The sequence below is a fragment of the Salvelinus namaycush genome, chromosome 12 (genome assembly GCF_016432855.1).
Source record: "Salvelinus namaycush isolate Seneca chromosome 12, SaNama_1.0, whole genome shotgun sequence".
NCBI lineage: Eukaryota > Metazoa > Chordata > Actinopteri > Salmoniformes > Salmonidae > Salvelinus > Salvelinus namaycush.
This window is the reverse complement of record NC_052318.1, coordinates 32,972,128-32,991,161: the sequence shown is the minus strand read 5'-3', so window position 1 is coordinate 32,991,161 and position 19,034 is coordinate 32,972,128. Positions and strand designations below refer to the sequence as shown.

General features: G+C 43.3%; 1 protein-coding gene across 1 annotated transcript; it reads right to left on the bottom strand.

Annotated features, from left to right (window-relative positions):
* Nucleotides 1–577: 577 nt before the first annotated feature.
* Nucleotides 578–1,519, bottom strand: LOC120057484 (olfactory receptor 1496-like). Its single transcript, XM_039006088.1, has one exon. It carries the CDS (start codon nt 1,517–1,519, stop codon nt 578–580), a length of 942 nt encoding a protein of 313 aa, XP_038862016.1.
* Between the last annotated feature and the right edge of the window lie 17,515 nt (nt 1,520–19,034).

Sequence of the window (19,034 nt, the reverse complement as noted above, 5' to 3'; positions counted from 1 at the left end):
TAACATGAAAATATACAGTGTTGTAGATTACAGATGCTTTTCATTGTTTTCATACACTTTATTTATAGTGACTTTAGAACTAAAATAAAGTTTACAGCATAATTGTAGGTCTACATGGTGGTTTTGAAAAGTATATTCACAAATGTGAAGTGTACATTTCCTATTAAATTCTGTTATAGTGGGGTTCATGTAAAGCTCGACACCCTCCACCCACATCTTTATGAGACATTTACAAACAGTATCTGTTTCATGTACATCTTGATGAGACATTTACAAACAGTATCTGTTTCATGTACATCTTGATGAGACATTTACAAACAGTATCTGTTTCATGTACATCTTGATGAGACATTTACAAACAGTATCTGTTTCATGTACATCTTGATGAGACATTTACAAACAGTATCTGTTTCATGTACATCTTGATGAGACATTTACAAACAGTATCTGTTTCATGTACATCTTGCCATAATTGCACGTTGCAGTTTTTCGGTGACATTGCTTTTACTTCAACAATTTATTCATTATTCATTATGAAAACTTTGTCTACAGGACTAGAACTGTGTTTAACCCATTTTTAACAGGAGGCCAGCCTGTTAGACGCACGGTATATTTTTAAGACGTGCATTCTGATGGTTTGATTGGCCATTCCGTAAATTGCAGGGTTTATCAATGGTGTAAGCAATGTATAGTATAGTGACATGATGATCCGAAACTTAAAAGATGTCCCACTCATGTCAAATCTACTTTGAGCAATTTCAAAAAACCCTCCAATAGAGTAGTTTATTACTGAAAGTAAATGAGGGAAGCACGTTTTCAGTGCTTTGACCTGAGATTCTTTTGAGGATTTCAGACAGACCCTGAAAATGTGTGCATATGAGAATATAATCATGAGGAGCTGGGGGATCATAATGAAAGCTATTAGCACAAGTCCTACAATACTATGGTAAGATGTGGTAGAACACGCATTTTTGACCAATTCAAAATTGACACAAAACAATTTAAAATGTATGAACCTCCCACAAAACTTCAACCTCAAAGTCAAGCAGAAGTACATCAGAAAGAGAGAAAAAGGATATAGCCATGCCAATGCAATAAGTTTACAAATCTTGGGAATAGACATGATGCTGTGATAATGTAGTGGATAACAGATGGCAACATACCGGTCATATCCCATGACAGCCAAAATATGAAATTCAACCGCTGCATATGTATGTACCCAATAGATTTGTATTAGACACCACGGCAATGATATCTCATATGTCTCAGACAAAAGTAGAATCAGAGTAGAGGGAAGAAATCCAGTGCTGCCATATAGTCCGTTAGCAGCTAAGTTACATATGAACACATACATGGGTTGATGCAGAGCTCTCTGACAGCATATCACAGCAATCAGCAGCAAATTGAAAGAGATTATCAAAATATACAACAACATAAATATAGAAAACTGCAGGTACTTGTTTTTTTCCATTACAGCATACGCAGTCATGGTAAATACTGTTACAGATGTGTTGTCCATGTTTGTCTTGAATTCTGAAAAGACAAGAAACATTGCCTTTATACAACTCTGCCTTCAGAAAGTATTCATACCCCTTGACTTATTACACATTTTGTTACATCCTGAATTCAAAACGGATGAAGTATATTTTATTCTCACCTATCTACCCACTCTATTATGACAAAAAAAAATGCAAATGTATAGAAAATGAAATACAGAAATATCTAATTTTACATAAGCTACCTCAAAAGTTGGGGTCACTAAGAAATGTCCTTGTTTTTGAAAGAAAAGCAAAATGTTTGTCCCTTAAAATAACATCAAATTGATCAGAAATACAGTGTAGACATTGTTAATGTTGTAAATGACTATTGTAGTAGGAAACTGCTGATTTTTTATGGAATATCTACATAAGCATACAGAGGCTCATTATCAGCAACCATCACTCCTGTGTTCCAATGGCATGTTGTGTTAGCTAGTCCAAGTTGATAATTTTAAAAGGCTAATTGATCATTAGAAAACCCTTTTGCAATTATGTTGGCACAGCTGAAAACTGTTGTTCTGATTAAAGAAGCAATAAAACTGGCCTTCTTTAGACTAGTTGAGTATCTGGAGCATCAGCATTTGTGGGTTCAATTACAGGCTCCAAATGGCCAGAAACAAAGAACTTTCTTCTGAAACTCATCATTCTATTCTTGTTCTGAGAAATGAAGGCTATTCCATGTGAGAAATTGCCAAGAAACTGAAGATTTCGTATAATGCTGTGTACTACTCCCTTCACAGAACAGCGCAAACTGCCACTAACCAGAATAGAAAGAGGAGTGGGAGGCCCTGGCACAACTGCACAAATGAGCAAGAGAAGAAGTACATTAAAGTGTCTAGTTTGAGAAACATACACCTCGCAAGTCCTCAACTGGCAGCTTCATTAAATAGTACCCGCAAAACACCAGTCTCAATGTCAACAGTGAAGAGGCGACTTCGAGATGCTGGCCTTCTAGGCAAAGTTGCAAAGAAAAAAGCCATACCTCAGGCTGGCCAATAAAAAGAAAAGATTAAGATGGGCAAAAGAACACAGACACGGACAGAGGAACTCTGCCTAGAAGGCCAGCATCCCGGAGTCGCCTCTTCACTGTTGACTTTGAGACTGGTGTTCTGTGGGTACTACCTGTTGTTTTGTGGGTACTACCTGGTTTTTCAAGAGGTAAAACACACATAAATAAGATAAAACGTGAAATTGTCTTAATTTATTCTTCATCGAAATTACTTATTATTCTCAACAACCTTTAAATTTCACCTAGTGCAAACACTTAGTAAATATGATCTACATTAATCTCTTATCCATTGTATGAATGTGGTCATTTGATTGGTTTAATTAAAAGCATTAAGGTTCTCCCATGTTCCAACTAGCAGGGACGTCAGGGAACAATTACCTCTGAGAAGGAAGTGCATGTCATTATTCAAAATGGATAGAGAATTGTTAAAGGGCTGTTGCGGTCAAAAATGTAATTTCCTGTGTTTTACATATATTTCCACACTATGAGGTCGGAATAATTCTGTGAAATTGTGAAAATTATGATAATACCCTTTTAGTGTACGAACTGTTTGAAAAGCACCTGAAATTTCTACCTGTTTTGGTGGGATGGAGTTTTGGCCAAATTAGTTATTTTTAATCTTTATTTAACTAGGCAAGTCAGTTAAGAACAAACTTTTATTTTCAATGATGGCCTAGGAACAGTGGGTTAACTGCTTTGTTCAGGGGTAGAACAACAGATTTTTACCTTGTCAGCTCGGGGATTTGATGTTGCAACCTTTCAGTTACTAGTCCAACGCTCGAACCTCTAGCCTACCTGCCGTCCCATGTAGACCAATAAGAAAGAGAATTCCAAACCGCTCTGCCAATAACAGCTCGTTTTCAGATTCAGTATTGAAAACAATCACAGTAAGGTACTTAAATGTTACACAGAAATGATTTGATAATGAACTAATAAAATGGCTTTAACTAACCTTTATAAATACACTATTTCTAAAATATCATTGTACCTTCAAACAACTTAGCTCCAGTGATCCCTAGTTATTGAATTAAACAATAATAACTCAACAGGAAATAATTCTAAACAAGGAAACAAATGTATACAATAAACACATTTTAAAGAAAATAATTAAAGGAGAAACCATAAATTAAGAGTTATTCAGAAAACGAAAATGCAGTGTGTGCATGATTTACCTGTTTCTGAGAGTCTGAGAGTTAAATAAAGGTTAAATAAAAAAATGATTAAATGTCCCTCTCAATCCAACACTGCCAGTGTTACACCTCCCCAGGTTGGCAGAAGTGAATGAAAATGTTGCATCAAGTGTCTTTTTGTTAAGACATGTAAAAACATGACGTCAGTTATTTGTGCAACATATTTTACTGATGTTGATTTTTCCAATCCCACAGGACACTAGCTGTAATCTGTGTGTTCCTAGACACACCGTGTCAATAACACTTTCTGAAACAATGTCAAATATAGTAGTGACATATAGTGAAAAATATGCTTAACTGCACAAATGAATTGCATTTGAATTGATCAATTTATTTATTTCATGAGAAAAACATCTTGGTACAGGATCACACACAGTGAGCAATACTTTTGTTGGTTAGGGCCCTGCCATTAAAGGGATAGTTAGTTTTTTAAAAGTTGTATCTTATGTTTGACTTAACAAGGGTGTTGTCGTTTGATCCAAACTGTTTATAGGTTTGGTTGCTGGTTATTTAGAAATGTCCAGGATTTTATAATAATAATAATTATAACAATTAATTTATTTGCATAGCACATTTAATACACAGAATGCAGCTCAAAGATTTAAATAATTGGCTAACAAACATAACAGGTCAATTTTGGGGGGAGAAAATGTATTCAGTGTGGATGAAAAAAACAACACCCTAGGTCAGGGCAATTCATCTACAGTGGGGCAAAAAAGTATTTAGTCAGCCACCAATTGTGCAAGTTCTCCCACTTAAAAAGATGAGAGAGGCCTGTAATTTTCATCATAGGTAGTACACTTCAACTATGACAGACAAAATGAGAAAAAAAAATCCAGAAATCACATTGTACGATTTTTAATTAATTTATTTGCAAATTATGGTGGAAAATAAGTATTTGGTCAATAACAAAAGTTTATCTCAATACTTTGTTATATACCCTTTGTTGGCAATGACAGAGGTCAAACGTTTTCTGTAAGTCTTCACAAGGTTTTCACACACTGTTGCTGGTATTTTGGCCCATTCCTCCATGCAGATCTCCTCTAGAGCAGTGATGTTTTGGGGCTGTTGCTGGGCAACACGGACTTTCAACTCCCTCCAAAGATTTCTATGGGGTTGAGATCTGGAGACTGGCTAGGCCACTCCAGGACCTTGAAATGCTTCTTACGAAGCCACTCCTTCGTTGCCCGGGCGGTGTGTTTGGGATCATTGTCATGCTGAAAGACCCAGCCACGTTTCATCTTCAATGCCCTTGCTGATGGAAGGAGGTTTTCACTCAAAATCTCACGATACATGGCCCCATTCATTCTTTCCTTTACACGGATCAGTCGTCCTGGTCCCTTTGCAGAAAGGAGAACAGCCCCAAAGCATGATGTTTCCACCCCCATGCTTCACAGTAGGTATGGTGTTCTTTGGATGCAACTCAGCATTCTTTGTCCTCCAAACACGACGAGTTGAGTTTTTACCAAAAAGTTATATTTTGGTTTCATCATTCTCCCAATCTTCTTCTGGATCATCCAAATGCTCTCTAGCAAACTTCAGACGGGCCTGGACATGTACTGGCTTAAGCAAGGGGGCACGTCTGGCACTGCAGGATTTGAGTCCCTGGCGGCGTAGTGTGTTACTGATGGTAGGCTTTGTTACTTTGGTCCCAGCTCTCTGCAGGTCATTCACTAGGTCCCCCCGTGTGGTTCTGGGATTTTTGCTCACCGTTCTTGTGATCATTTTGACCCCACGGGGTGAGATCTTGCGTGGAGCCCCAGATCGAGGGAGATTATCAGTGGTCTTGTATGTCTTCCATTTCCTAATAATTGCTCCCACAGTTGATTTCTTCAAACCAAGCTGCTTACCTATTGCAGATTCAGTCTTCCCAGCCTGGTGCAGGTCTACAATTTTGTTTCTGGTGTCCTTTGACAGCTCTTTGGTCTTGGCCATAGTGGAGTTTGGAGTGTGAATGTTTGAGGTTGTGGACAGGTGTCTTTTATACTGATAACAAGTTCAAACAGGTGCCATTAATACAGGTAACGAGTGGAGGACAGAGGAGCCTCTTAAAGAAGGAGTTACAGGTCTGTGAGAGCCAGAAATCTTGCTTGTTTGTAGGTGACCAAATACTTATTTTCCACCATAATTTGCAAATAAATTCATTAAAAATCCTACAATGTGATTTTCTGGATTTTTTTTTCTCATTTTGTCTGTCATAGTTGAAGTGTACCTATGATGAAAATTACAGCCCTCTCTCATCTTTTTAAGTGGGAGAACTTGCACAATTGGTGGCTGACCAAATACTTTTTTGCCCCACTGTATATTCTTATGGGAGCCAAGTATTGCAAGTATTCTTCCGAAGAACTATAAAAAACAGAGCGCACACACACACCATATAAAACACTTAAAGATCCCCTCCAGCCTCTGTAGAACCTAATTTATTACCTCATTTACTTAACAAAAGGCGCAATAGGTAGTCCAGGTGTCCTCTGACATGGCACAAGTGGGTGTGGGTCTTTTCTCTTTTGTCCTCAATTGCTCCTCTATTGTTCCCGCAAGCAAGGGGAGTACACGTTTAGACCAACTCCTTGAATTGCCAAACGCTTAATTTTCGCAGTTGTGTCGAAACAAAATTTTGCTTAAAAAAAATGTGACCGTTGAGTGTGTGTACTTTACTGTATTTATATTTGGAATATCGTTTTTTAACTGGAAAAGTAAAAAAAATTGCTGGAGTGGGACTTTAAGTAAAAATCCCCTGAAAACGAAGCATTTTCGCTATGATATTTACTGCCCTAACACACGGATAGTGATAACATGGACCAACCAGCAACTTTATTTTTTATTTTTGTGCTTTTGAATCTGGCCTTATTGCAATAAAATTTCAGTCTGAATGAAGTATACTTTAAATATATTTTCCTCGTTCATTGAAAAACATTTCATCCTCACTCACTCTTTGTTCAACAGACTGTATGTTGTAAATTTCAAAAACACAATGTTGACGGCTCAGTACATCACCGGGTCCAAGCTTCCTGCCACCCAGGACCTCTATACCAGGCGGTGTCAGAGGAAGGCCCTAAAAATGGTCAAAGACCACCCTAGTCATAGACTGTTCTCTCTGCTACCGCACAGCAAGTGGTACCAGAGCACCAAGTCTAGGTCCAAGAGGCTTCTAAACAGCTACTACCCCCAAGCCATAAGACTCCTGAACAGCTAATCAATGGCTACCCAGACTATTTGCCCCCCCCCCCCCCCCCCCCCCATAAGCTGCTGCTACTCTCTGTTATTATCTATGCATAGCCACTTTAATAACCCTACCTGCATGTACATAATTATCTCAATTACCTCAACACCAGTGCCCCCGCACATTGACACATTGACTCTGTACCGGTGCCCCCTGTATATAGCCCCACTATTGTTATTTAGTGCTGCTCTTTAATTATTTGTTTTTCTTATCCCTTACTTTTTAAAAAAGTATTTTCTTAAAACTGCATTGTTAAGGGCTTGTAAGTAAGCATTTCACTGTAAGGTCTACACCTGCTGTATTCAGCACATTTGACAAATAAAATTTGATTTGATTTGACCTAAGCTCTCATCTACAATAAGGCCCTAGCCAGGAAAGTAATGCTATATGCAGAGGTCACAAAGCGATATAGGCCTACAGTAATTTTAACCCCCTCAAACGTGGATTGCCATTGTTCGCATGGCCACATTGGGTACATGGCTCCCTTCTCCCTCCATCCAGTTCCATCAGAGTTACATCAGTGTTGTCTGACGGGAGGTAATTACTGCGCTGTCCTCATCTGCTTCACCCTATCCTCCAGACACTGGCCACAGAGTGCTCCATTTGGTCGTAGTGTCCTTTAGGTCTCATCAGTGTGTGGTTTTTAATTGCTTTCCAGGGGATGAAAGTATCAAGTGGATAATGACCTCTGATGTTTATCCACTTTGCAGTTTGTCAGCGATATCCCAGAAGGTACTGAGAACCCTCCAGAATGTACACAACGTCAGAATATCCAAAATTGGATAGCAACATCTATAGTTGAAAGTTAATATACTGTAACTCTAAAGTTACATTCTCTTCATAATGACACTGTCCATACGTCATGTGTCAATTACTAGGGAAATCAAATCAAATGTTATTTGTCATATGCTTTGTAAACAACAGGTGTAGACTAACAGTAAAATGCTTACTTACAGGTCTTTTCCATCAATGCAGAGTTAAAGATAAAGATCAAAAAAATAAACGAGGAATTAATACACAAGGAATAATGATTAACAATAATGAGTCAAAATAACATGGCTATATACAGGGAGTACCAGTACCGAGTCAATGTGCAGGGGTATAAGGTAATTAAGGTACAGTAGCTATGTACATGTTGGTATGGATAACGTGACTAGGCAACAGGATAGATAATAGACAGTAGCAGCACTGTATGTGGTGTGTGTGAGCGTGTTTGTGGCATCAGTATGCATGTGTGCGCATGTTATGTGTGTGTGGACGTATGTAGTGTGTGTGTGTATATGTGTGTTGTGGTGTCAGTGTATGTATGTGTGAGTGTGTGGGTAGTCCAGTGTGTGTGCATAGAGTCAGTGCAAGAGTTTGTGCAAAAAAGGGTCAATGCAGGTAATCTGGGTGGCCATTTGATTAGATATTTTGCGGTCTTGTTTAGCAGTCTTCTGACATAGTGGTAGAAGCTGTTCAGGGTAGTGTTGGTCCCAGACTTGGTGCACTGGTACCGCTTGCATGTGGTAACAGAGAGAACATTCCTTGGCTTGGGTGGCTGGAGTCCTTGACAATTTTTTGGACACCGCTTGGTATAGAGGTCCTGGTTGGCTGGCGGCTCAGCCCCAGTAATGTACTGGGCTGTAATCACCACCCTCTGTAGCGCCTTACGGTCGGGTACCTTGCAGTTGCTGTACCAATAGTGATGCAGCCAGTCAAGATGCTGTCAGTCGTGCAGCTATAGAACTTTATGAGGATCTGAGGGCCCATGCCATATCTTTTCAGCCTCCTGAGGAGGAAGAGGGGATGTCGTGCCCTCTTCACAACTCTGTGAGTGTGTGTGGACCATGTTCATTTCTTAGTGATGTGGACACTGAGGAACTTACAGCTCTCGACTTTCTCCACTACAGCCCCATCGATGTGGATGGGGGCCTACTCTCCCCTCTATTTCCTGTAGCCCACAAACAGCTAATTTGTCTTGCTGACACTGAGGGAAAGGTTGTTGTCCTGGCACCACACTGGGCCCCCGTGTTGATGATTAGCGTGGCGGATATGTTGTTGCCTACCCTCACAGCCTGTGGGCGACCTGTCAGGAAGTCCAGGAACCAATTGCAGAGGCTGGTGTTCAGTCCCAGGGTCCTGAGATTGGTGATGAGCTTGGAGGGGACTATGGTGTTGAATGCTTAGCTGTAGTCGATGATCAGCATTCTTACATAGGTATTCCTTTTGTCCAGGTAGGTAAGGGCAGTGTGGAGAGCAACAGAGATTGTATCATCTGTGAATCTGTTGGGGCGGTATGAGAACTGGAGTGGGTCCAGCGTGTCTGGCATGATAGTGTTGATGTGAGCCATGACCAGCCTTTCAAAGCATTTCATGGCTATAGAGATGAGTGCTACAGGGTGATAGTCATTTAGGCAGGTTACCTTGGTGTTCTTGGGCACTGGGAATATGGAGGTCTGCTTGAAACAGACCGGGTCAGGAATAGGTTGAAAATGTCAGTGAAGACACTTGCCAGCTGGTCAGAGCATGCTCTGAGTACATGTCCTGGTATTCCGTCTGGCCCCGCGGCCTTGCGAATGTTAACCTAGGTCTTACTCACATCGGCTATGGAGAGTGAAATCACACAGTACTCATGGAACAGCTAGTGCTTTCATTTAACTCGGTAGGCTCGTGTCGCTGAGCAGCTCACAGCTGGGCTTCCATTAGTAATCTGTGATAGTTTACAAGTCATCCGTTGAGCGTCAGAGGATTCCATTTTAATCCTGTATTCACGCTTTGCCTGTATGATGGTTCATCAGAGGTCGTAGCGGGATTTCTTATGAGCGTCCGGATTAGTGTCCCGCTCCTTGAAAGCGGCAGCTCTAGCCTTTAGCTCAGCGATAAAGTCATACTGAGTAAAAGTAAAGATAGCTTAATAGAAAATGACTCAAGTAAAAGTGAAAGTCACCCAGTAAAATATTACTTGAGTAAAAGTCTAAAAGGATTTGGTTTAAAATTTACTTAAGTATCAAAAGTAAATGTAATTGCTAAAATATACATAAGTATCAAAAGTACAAGTATAAATAATAAAAAATTCATTATATTAAGCAAACCAGACAGCACGATCTTGTTGTTTTTTAAATTTACGGATAGACAGGGGCACACTTCAACACTTAGACATAAGTTACAAACGAAGCATTTGGTGTTAGTGAGTCAGAGGCAGTAGCGATGACCAGGGATGTTCTCTTGATAAGTGTGTGAATTAGAAACATTTTCTGTCCTGCTAGGAATTCAAAATGTAACTATTATTATTGGGTGTCAAGGAAAATGTAAGGAGTAAAAATAACATTATTTTCTTTAGGAAAGTACAGATACCCCAAAAACTACTTAAGTAGTAGTTCAAAGTATTTTTACTTAAGAACGTTACACCACTGCCCGTTGCTGACAGGTGTATAAAATCGACCACACAGCCATGCAATCTCCATAGACAAATATTGGCAGTAGAATGGCCTTAGTGAAGAGTTCCGTGATTTTCAATGTGGCACCGTCAGAGGATGTACTATATATATAATATATAAATACAGTACCAGTCAAAAGTTAAGACACACCTACTCATTCAAGGGTTTTTCTTTATCTTTACTATTTTCTACATTGTAGAATAATAGTGAAGACATCAAAACTATGAAATAACACATATGGAATCTGGTAGTAACCAAAAAAGAGTTAAAAAATTCAAAATATATTTTATACTCTTCAAAGTAGCCACCCTTTGCCTTGATGATAACTTTGCACACTTTTGGCATTCTCTCAACCAGATTCACCTGGAATACTTTTCTAACAGTCTTGAAGGAGTTCCCACATTGGCTGTTTTTCCTTCACTCTGCGGTGCAACTCATCCAAACCATCTCAATTGGGTTGAGGTCGGGTGATAGTGGAGGCCAGGTCATCTGATGCAGCACTGCATCACTCTCCTTCTTGGTCAAATAGCCCTTACACAGCCTGGAGGTGTGTTGGGTCATTGTCCTGTTGAAAAACAAATGATAGTCAAACTAAGTGCAAACCTGATGGGATGGCGTATCGCTGCAGAAATCTGTGGTAGCCATGCTGGATCAGTGAGCCTTGAATTTGAAATAAATCATCAACAGTGTAACAAGCAAAGCACCCCCACACCATCACACCTCCCCCTCCATGCTTCACGGTGGGAACCACACATGCGGAGATCATCCGTTCACCTACTCTGCGTCTCACAAAAACACGGCAGTGGGAACCAAAAATCGCAAATTTGGACTCATCAGACCAAAGGACAGATTTCCACCAAATCAAATCAAATTTTATTTGTCACATACACATGGTTAGCAGATGTTAATGCAAGTGTAGCGAAATGCTTGTGCTTCTGCTTCTATATGAATGAGTGATGGTACAGAACGGCATAGGCAAGATGCAGTAGATGGTATCGAGTACAGTATATACATATGAGATGAGTAATGTAGGGTATGTAAACATAAAGGTGCATAGTTTAAAGTGGCTAGTGATACATGTATTACATAAAGATGGCAAGATGCAGTAGATGATATAGAGTACAGTATATACATATACATTATATTAAGTGGCATTGTTTAAAGTGGCTAGTGATACATTTTTGATCAATTTCCATCAATTCCATTATTAAAGTGAGCTGGAGTTGAGTCAGTATGTTGGCAGCAGCCACTCGATGTTAGTGGTGGCTGTTTAACAGTCTGATGGCCTTGAGATAGATGCTGTTTTTCAGTCTCTCGGTCCCTGCTTTGATGCACCTGTACTGACCTCGCCTTCTGGATGATAGCGGGGTGAACAGGCAGTGGCTCGGGTGGTTGTTGTCCTTGATGATCTTTATGGCCTTCCTGTGACATCGGGTGGTGTAGGTGTCCTGGAGGGCAGGTAGTTTGCCCCCAGTGATGCGTTGTGCAGACCTCACTACCCTCTGGAGAGCCTTACGGTTGTGGGCGGAGCAGTTGCCGTACCAGGCGGTGATACAGCCCGACAGGATGCTCTCGATTGTGCATCTGTAGAAGTTTGTGAGTGCTTTTGGTGACAAGCCGAATTTCTTCAGCCTCCTGAGGTTGAAGAGGCGCTGCTGCGCCTTCTTCACAACGCTGTCTGTGTGGGTGGACCAATTCAGTTCGTCTGTGATGTGTACGCCGAGGAACTTAAAACTTACTACCCTCTCCACTACTGTCCCGTCGATGTGGATAGGGGGGTGCTCCCTCTGCTGTTTCCTGAAGTCCACAATCATCTCCTTTGTTTTGATGACATTGAGTGTGAGGTTATTTTCCTGACACCACACTCCAAGGGCCCTCACCTCCTCCCTGTAGGCCGTCTCATCGTTGTTGGTATTCAAGCCTACCACTGTAGTGTCGTCTGCAAACCTGATGACTGAGTTGGTGGCGTGCATGGCCACGCAGTCGTGGGTGAACAGGGAGTACAGGAGAGGGCTCAGAACGCACCCTTGTGGGGCCCCAGTGTTGAGGATCAGCGGGGCGGAGATGTTGTTACCTACCCTCACCACCTGGGGGCGGCCCGTCAGGAAGTCCAGTACCCAGTTGCACAGGGCGGGGTCGAGACCCAGGGTCTCGAGCTTGATGACGAGTTTGGAGGGTACTATGGTGTTAAATGCTGAGCTGTAGTCGATGAACAGCATTCTCACATAGGTATTCCTCTTGTCCAGATGGGTTAGGGCAGTGTGCAGTGTGGTTGCGATTGCGTCGTCTGTGGATCTATTGGGGCGGTAAGCAAATTGGAGTGGGTCTAGGGTGTCAGGTAGGGTGGAGGTGATATGGTCCTTGACTAGTCTCTCAAAGCACTTCATGATGACGGAAGTGAGTGCTACGGGGCGGTAGTCGTTTAGCTTAGTTACCTTAGCTTTCTTGGGAACAGGAACAATGGTGGCCCTCTTGAAGCATGTGGGAACAGCAGACTGGGATAAGGATTGATTGAATATGTCCGTAAACACACCAGCCAGCTGGTCTGCGCATGCTCTGAGGACGCGGCTTGTGATGCCGTCTGGGCCTGCATCCTTGCAAGGGTTAACACATTTAAATGTTTTACTCACGTCAGCTGCAGTGAAGGAGAGTCCGCAGGTTTTGGTAGCGGGCCATGTCAGTGGCACTGTATTGTCCTCAAAGCGAGCAAAGAAGTTATTTAGTCTGTCTGGGAGCAAGTTATCCTGGTCCGCAACGGGGCTGGTTTTCTTTTTGTAATCCGTGATTGTCTGTAGACCCTGCCACATATGTCTCGTGTTTGAGCTGTTGAATTGCGACCACTTTGTCTCTATACTGACACTCTGCTTGTTTGATTGCCTTACGGAGGGAATAGCTACACTGTTTGTATTCGGTCATGTTTCCGGTCACCTTGCCCTGGTTAAAAGCAGTGGTTCGCGCTTTCAGTTTCGCGCGAATGCTGCCATCAATCCACGATTTCTGGTTTGGGAATGTTTTAATAGTTGTTGTGGGTACGACATCGCCAATGCACTGGACGCAATGCGGAACATATCCCAATCCACGTGATCGAAGCAGTCTTGAAGCGTGGAATCAGATTGGTCGGACCAGCGTTGAACAGACCTGAGCGCGGGAGCTTCTTGTTTTAGTTTCTGTCTGTAGGCTGGAAGCAACAAAATGGAGTCGTGGTCAGCTTTTCCGAAAGGAGAGTGGGGGAGGGCCTTATATGCGTCGCGGAAGTTAGAATAACAATGATCCAGGGTTTTACCAGCCCTGGTTGCGCAATCGATATGCTGATAGAATTTAGGGAGTCTTGTTTTCAGATTAACCTTGTTAAAATCCCCAGCTACAATGAATGCAGCCTCAGGATATGTGGTTTCCAGTTTACATAGAGTCAAATGAAGTTCGTTCAGGGCCATCGATGTGTCTGCTTGGGGGGGAATATATACGGCTGTGATTATAATCAAAGAGAATTCCCTTGGTAGATAATGCGGTCGACATTTGATTGTGAGGAATTCTAAGTCAGGTGAGCAGAAGGACTTGAGTTCCTGTATGTTGTTATGATCACACCACGTCTCATTAATCATAAGGCATACCCCCCCGCCCCTCTTCTTACCAGAAAGATGCTTGTTTCTGTCGGCGCGATGCGTGAAGAAACAAGCTGGCTGCACCGACTCCGATAGCGTCTCTCGAGTGAGCCATGTTTCCGTGAAGCAAAGAACGTTACAGTCTCTGATGTCTCTCTGGAAGGCAACCCTTGCTCGGATTTCATCAACCTTGTTGTCAAGAGACTGGACATTGGCGAGTAGTATGCTAGGGAGTGGTGCGCAATGTGCCCGTCTCCAGAGCCTGACCAGAAGACTGCTTCGTTTGCCCGTTTTACGGCGATGTTGTTTAGGTGCGCCGGCTGGGATCAGATCCATTGTCCTGGGTGGAAGGCAAAACACTGGATCCGCTTCGGGAAAGTCATATTCCTGGTCGTAATGATGGTGAGTTGACGTTGCTCTTATATTCAGTAGTTCCTCCCGACTGTATGTAATAAAACCTAAGATTACCTGGGGTACCAATGTAAGAAATAACACGGAAAAAAACAAAATACTGCATAGTTTCCTAGGAACGCGAAGCGAGGCGGCCATCTCTGTCGGCGCCGAGGCTATATGTCCATTGCTTTTATTTCTTGGCCCAAGCAAATCTCTTCTTCTTATTGGTGTCCTTTAGTAGTGGTTTTAATTCGTCCATGAAGGCCTGATTCATGCAGTCTCCTCTGAACAGTTGATGTTGAGATGTGTCTATTACTTGAACTCTGTGAAGCATTTATTTGGGCTGCAATCTGAGGCTGGTAACTCTAATGAACTTGTCCTCTGCAGCAGAAGTAACTCTGGGTCTTCCTTTCCTGTGGCGGTCCTCACGAGAGCCAGTTTCATCATAGTGTCACACCCTGATCTGTTTCACCTGTTTTTGTGATTGTCTCCACCCCCCACCAGGTGTCACCCATCTTCCTCAGTATCCCCTGTGAATTTATACCTGTGTTCTCTGTTTGTCTGTTGCCAGTTTGTTTGGTTCATCAAACCTACCAGCGTTTGTTTCCCTGCTCCTGCCTGTTTTCCTGCTCCTGTTTTCTAGTCCTTCCCGTTTTGACCATTCTGCCTCCCCTGACCCTGAGACTGCCTGCCGTTTTGTACCTTACCCCACAGTTCTGGATTATTGACCCCTGCCTGCCCTGACCCTGAGACTGCCCAGCAAAAAGGCACATGAATGACTAAGATCATGAGCCAAAAGATGATGTGGTTTGATAAGACAAAAATGTAAATGGAGAAAACCAGACACAGCTCATCACCCATATAACATCATCCCTACCATGAAGCATGGTGGTAGCAGCATCATGCTATGTGGATGCTTTTCAGCAGCAGGAACTGGGAGACTGGTAAAGATAGAGGGAACAATGAATGGAGCCAAACATAGGCAAATTCTTGATGAAAACCTGCTTCAGAGTGCAAACAACCTTAGACTGGGGAGAATATGTACGTTTCAACAGGACAATGACCCCAAGCATACAGCCAAACCAAAGCTGGAATGGTTTAAGAACAAGAATGTGAAAGTTCTTGAGTGGCCCAGCCAAAGCCCAGACTTGAATCCCGTTAAAAATCGATGGAAAGATTTGAAGATTGTTGTTCACCAAGATGACTCAAAGCTGTAATCGCCACCAAATGTGATTCTACAAAGTATTTGGAAAATATGGCTAGGTTGTAGATTTGAAGGACCATTAAGATAGGGGAAAACCTAGGTGCTGTTATTAGGCCGGTTGTAACCACTACAGAATGTCCGGTTAGAACAAAGAAGAGGCAGTGTTTCCAGATTAAGGGTGTTTATTGAAGATCCAGACACACACACACACACACACACACACACACACACACACACACACACACACACACACACACACACACACACACACACACACACACACACACACACACACACACACACACACACACACTGACCACTCTTGGTTCTAAGTTCTAAACCAGTAATATCTGTAGATACAGTAGTATGGTTTCATATTATGCACTCACAAGTACAGCTAACTTGTCTTCTGCGGAGAACTCAAACAGTCCACGTGGCTTCACCACAACTCACTGGCTAGAGGTGGGACTTACAACAAGCAACTGATAGAGAATGTCTCTGCCGCCTTCTCTGCCCAGAAACATGCAACAGGAGGACCTCAACAGTGAGGGCTTGTAAGACCTCCAGGGAAGGAACAGGAGTCATCTAGACCTCCGGCATGTTGTCAGCTGAGGACACCAGGACTGGAAAATCAGGGACGCAGCGGCAGAGATTTACGATGGTCTCAGGAATGGAGACCGCAGGGCTGCAGAGCAGACACGAAGCAGCAACGGGCGGTGGTCACCGGACAAGCCGGGCCCAGACAGAGGGACCAGATGAGGGCCCTGGTTCAGGAGGCCGGCAGCAGCAAGAAGACCAGACGAAGGCCCCGGGACTGCAGATTGTGATGTCGCAGGTCTCAACGAAGGTCTCAGAACTAGAGATAGCAGGTCCGCAACAGCAGAGCTCTTTGAAGGTGTCCGGACTGCAGATAGGGAGGTCGCCCCATCAGCGACAGGAGAGGCCCCCGGGACAGGAGTTGAGATTGGATGGATCTCCAAAGCAGCTTTGGCAGGAGATCTCAGGACAGCAGACGGCCTGAACCCCACATCAGTGACAGGAAAGGGCTGCTGGTCAGGAGCTGGGATCAGCTGGATCCCCATAGCAGCGACAGGTAGAGATCTCAGGACATGAGACAGCTGCACACCTGAACGAGAGGAAGAAAAAAGCGGGAGAGAGCTGGACCCCTGGTCCAGGTGAAACTGACTGAGTGCCCAGAGCTGTTAACTTGGGGCTTGACAGAGCTTGTGACTTGGGGTCTGACTGGGCTACAGACAGTGACTGGTGTGTTAGATCTATTAGGACAGAAAGCTCAGAACCTACTGTGATAGAAAACTGGGGACCTAGTTTAGCAGGAGACAGTGAAGCCACTAGGTGATCAGGGAACTCAGGGCTATGGTGGTCTGGACCTACTGGGGTTATAGATTGAGGACCTAGTAGGGAAGAATGTGAGGTGTCTCCTACAACAGGACACTGAACACCTCTGACAGGAGGGTCCCCCACTGGGACATCGGGAGGATCTCACAAGGCTGGAGTCTTTGGACAGCAGCAGGCTGGACGTCAAAGGTAGGAATCTTTTTTAGAGCAGCAGGCTGGACTAGGCAGATCCCACCAGACAGGCACCAGAGATGCCAGAGCGACTTACAGGAGCAATCAAAGTTAAGTTCCTTGCTCAAGGGCACATTGACAGATTTCTCAACTAGTTGGCTCCAGGATTCGAACCAGCGACCTTTCGGTTACTGGCCCAACACTCTTAACCACTAGGCTACCTGCCGCGCACAGCTAGAGTCGGATCTGAGACCGGGGCTGATGGCTACTCTGATGCTGATGGTGAGGTCTCATGCTGACGGAGGCGCTGATGAGCAGCTTAAGGCTGGTGAGAGTGGAGTGGGGCTGCAGGGTGTAAATCTGTAGCACCGCCTGATGCTGTGCTACAGCAGCTGACAGTGAGAGAGAAGGTGCATGAGAAAGGAGACGTGAAGACTGGTCAGTCCCCACTTGGTCAGGATGGGCATCTCTTCTGGTAACCAGTGGTGGTGATCTTCTCCTCATTGTAGATACTGAGCCATTCCTTCCCTGCGTCTTCTCACTGGCCCTCCATGGTGTGCTGGTACGAGCCTGTGGCACAAGAGGTTCAGCTGGCTGTGGGCGTGGTTTGGTTAGTGTAGCCATGAGCTGCTCCATCTTATGCTCCATCTGCTTTAGATCCAAGTAGCATCAGGTCAGAGGTGAGCTGGGCTGTGGCGGAGGACCTCGGTTGTAGGCAGAGGCCTGATAGCATTCAACTGATCTTCTACCCAGTGGTCACCCCGACCAGAAGGGGGGAAGTGGCATGCCGTGTCTTGCGGCTTGTCTGTTCGTCTTCGTTCAGGGAGAGAAGACTGGGATGAGGTGGGTGCTGCTGTGTGTGGGGGTCTGTGCCTTACCCCATAGTCATTCGGATGATGTGGGTGGCGAGTCTGACGGCGGGGACCAACCACATCTTGTGGAGGATCTTCTCTGTGTACTGGCATCCTTGGGCTGTAGCAGTTACAGTACTTAATCCGCCTCGAAAGGACCATGCAAAATATGGCTAAGTTATAGATTTGAGGGACCATTAAAATAGGGGACAAGTTAGGTGCTGGTATTAGGCCGGTTGTAACCACTACAGAACGTCCGGTTGGAACAATGAAGAGGCAGTATTTCCAGATTAAGGGTGTTAATTGAAGATCCACACACACACTGATAAGGCTTGGTTCTAAATTTCAACCCAGTAATAACTGTAGATAGTGTGGTTTCATATTATGCACGCATAAATACAGCTAAAACATGGTGCGACTTGTAACTTGTCTTCTGAGGAGAACTCACAAACTCCAACTTGTCAATATAGAATGAGCAAAGTATGTTTTATACAAACAACACATCCTATACAGTAGTCAGGGTAACATGGCTGTCTCTCACAGAGAGAAAAACATTCCCTGGAAGTGATTAACATAAGGACTATAGCACGAGTTTGAGATTAGGTGAAAAAAAATGTTGCTCTCGGATACCGTGACACTACTGCATCATGTGCAGCCTACCCTTTGCAGTGAAGCAGTTTTACTAATGTGATTAGGAACAGTATGTCTATTCAGACATCCACATAATTCCATCCTGAGGTTCTCACAGTGACCACAGCGTTCCCTATTAAAGTCACTCCTCCCTCAAGACCAACATACAAAACAGGCCATGACTAAAAAGTTTAGTTCCGTGTCAAAGTCATTGGAGTAGCAACATCATCTTCTTCAGCAACTAGAATGTCTTGTCAACGTATGGTCACCTTGGTGCTCCTGGTTTTCCTATTGCTTAATAGTAAGTTTGGATTAAATTTGTGTTTACATGTCTTATGAAAATAGCACTGCTAAATGAAATGGTTATATCTCTGCATTGGCATTCAATAGTTACATGTAAGTTGCATGTAATACAGTATATGCCATATGTTTTTCTTAGGTTTTTATT

Bases quoted from the DNA above. Each gene is read 5' to 3' on its own strand.
- LOC120057484 (XM_039006088.1), bottom strand. From the start codon at position 1,519: ATGGACAACACATCTGTAACAGTATTTACCATGACTGCGTATGCTGTA.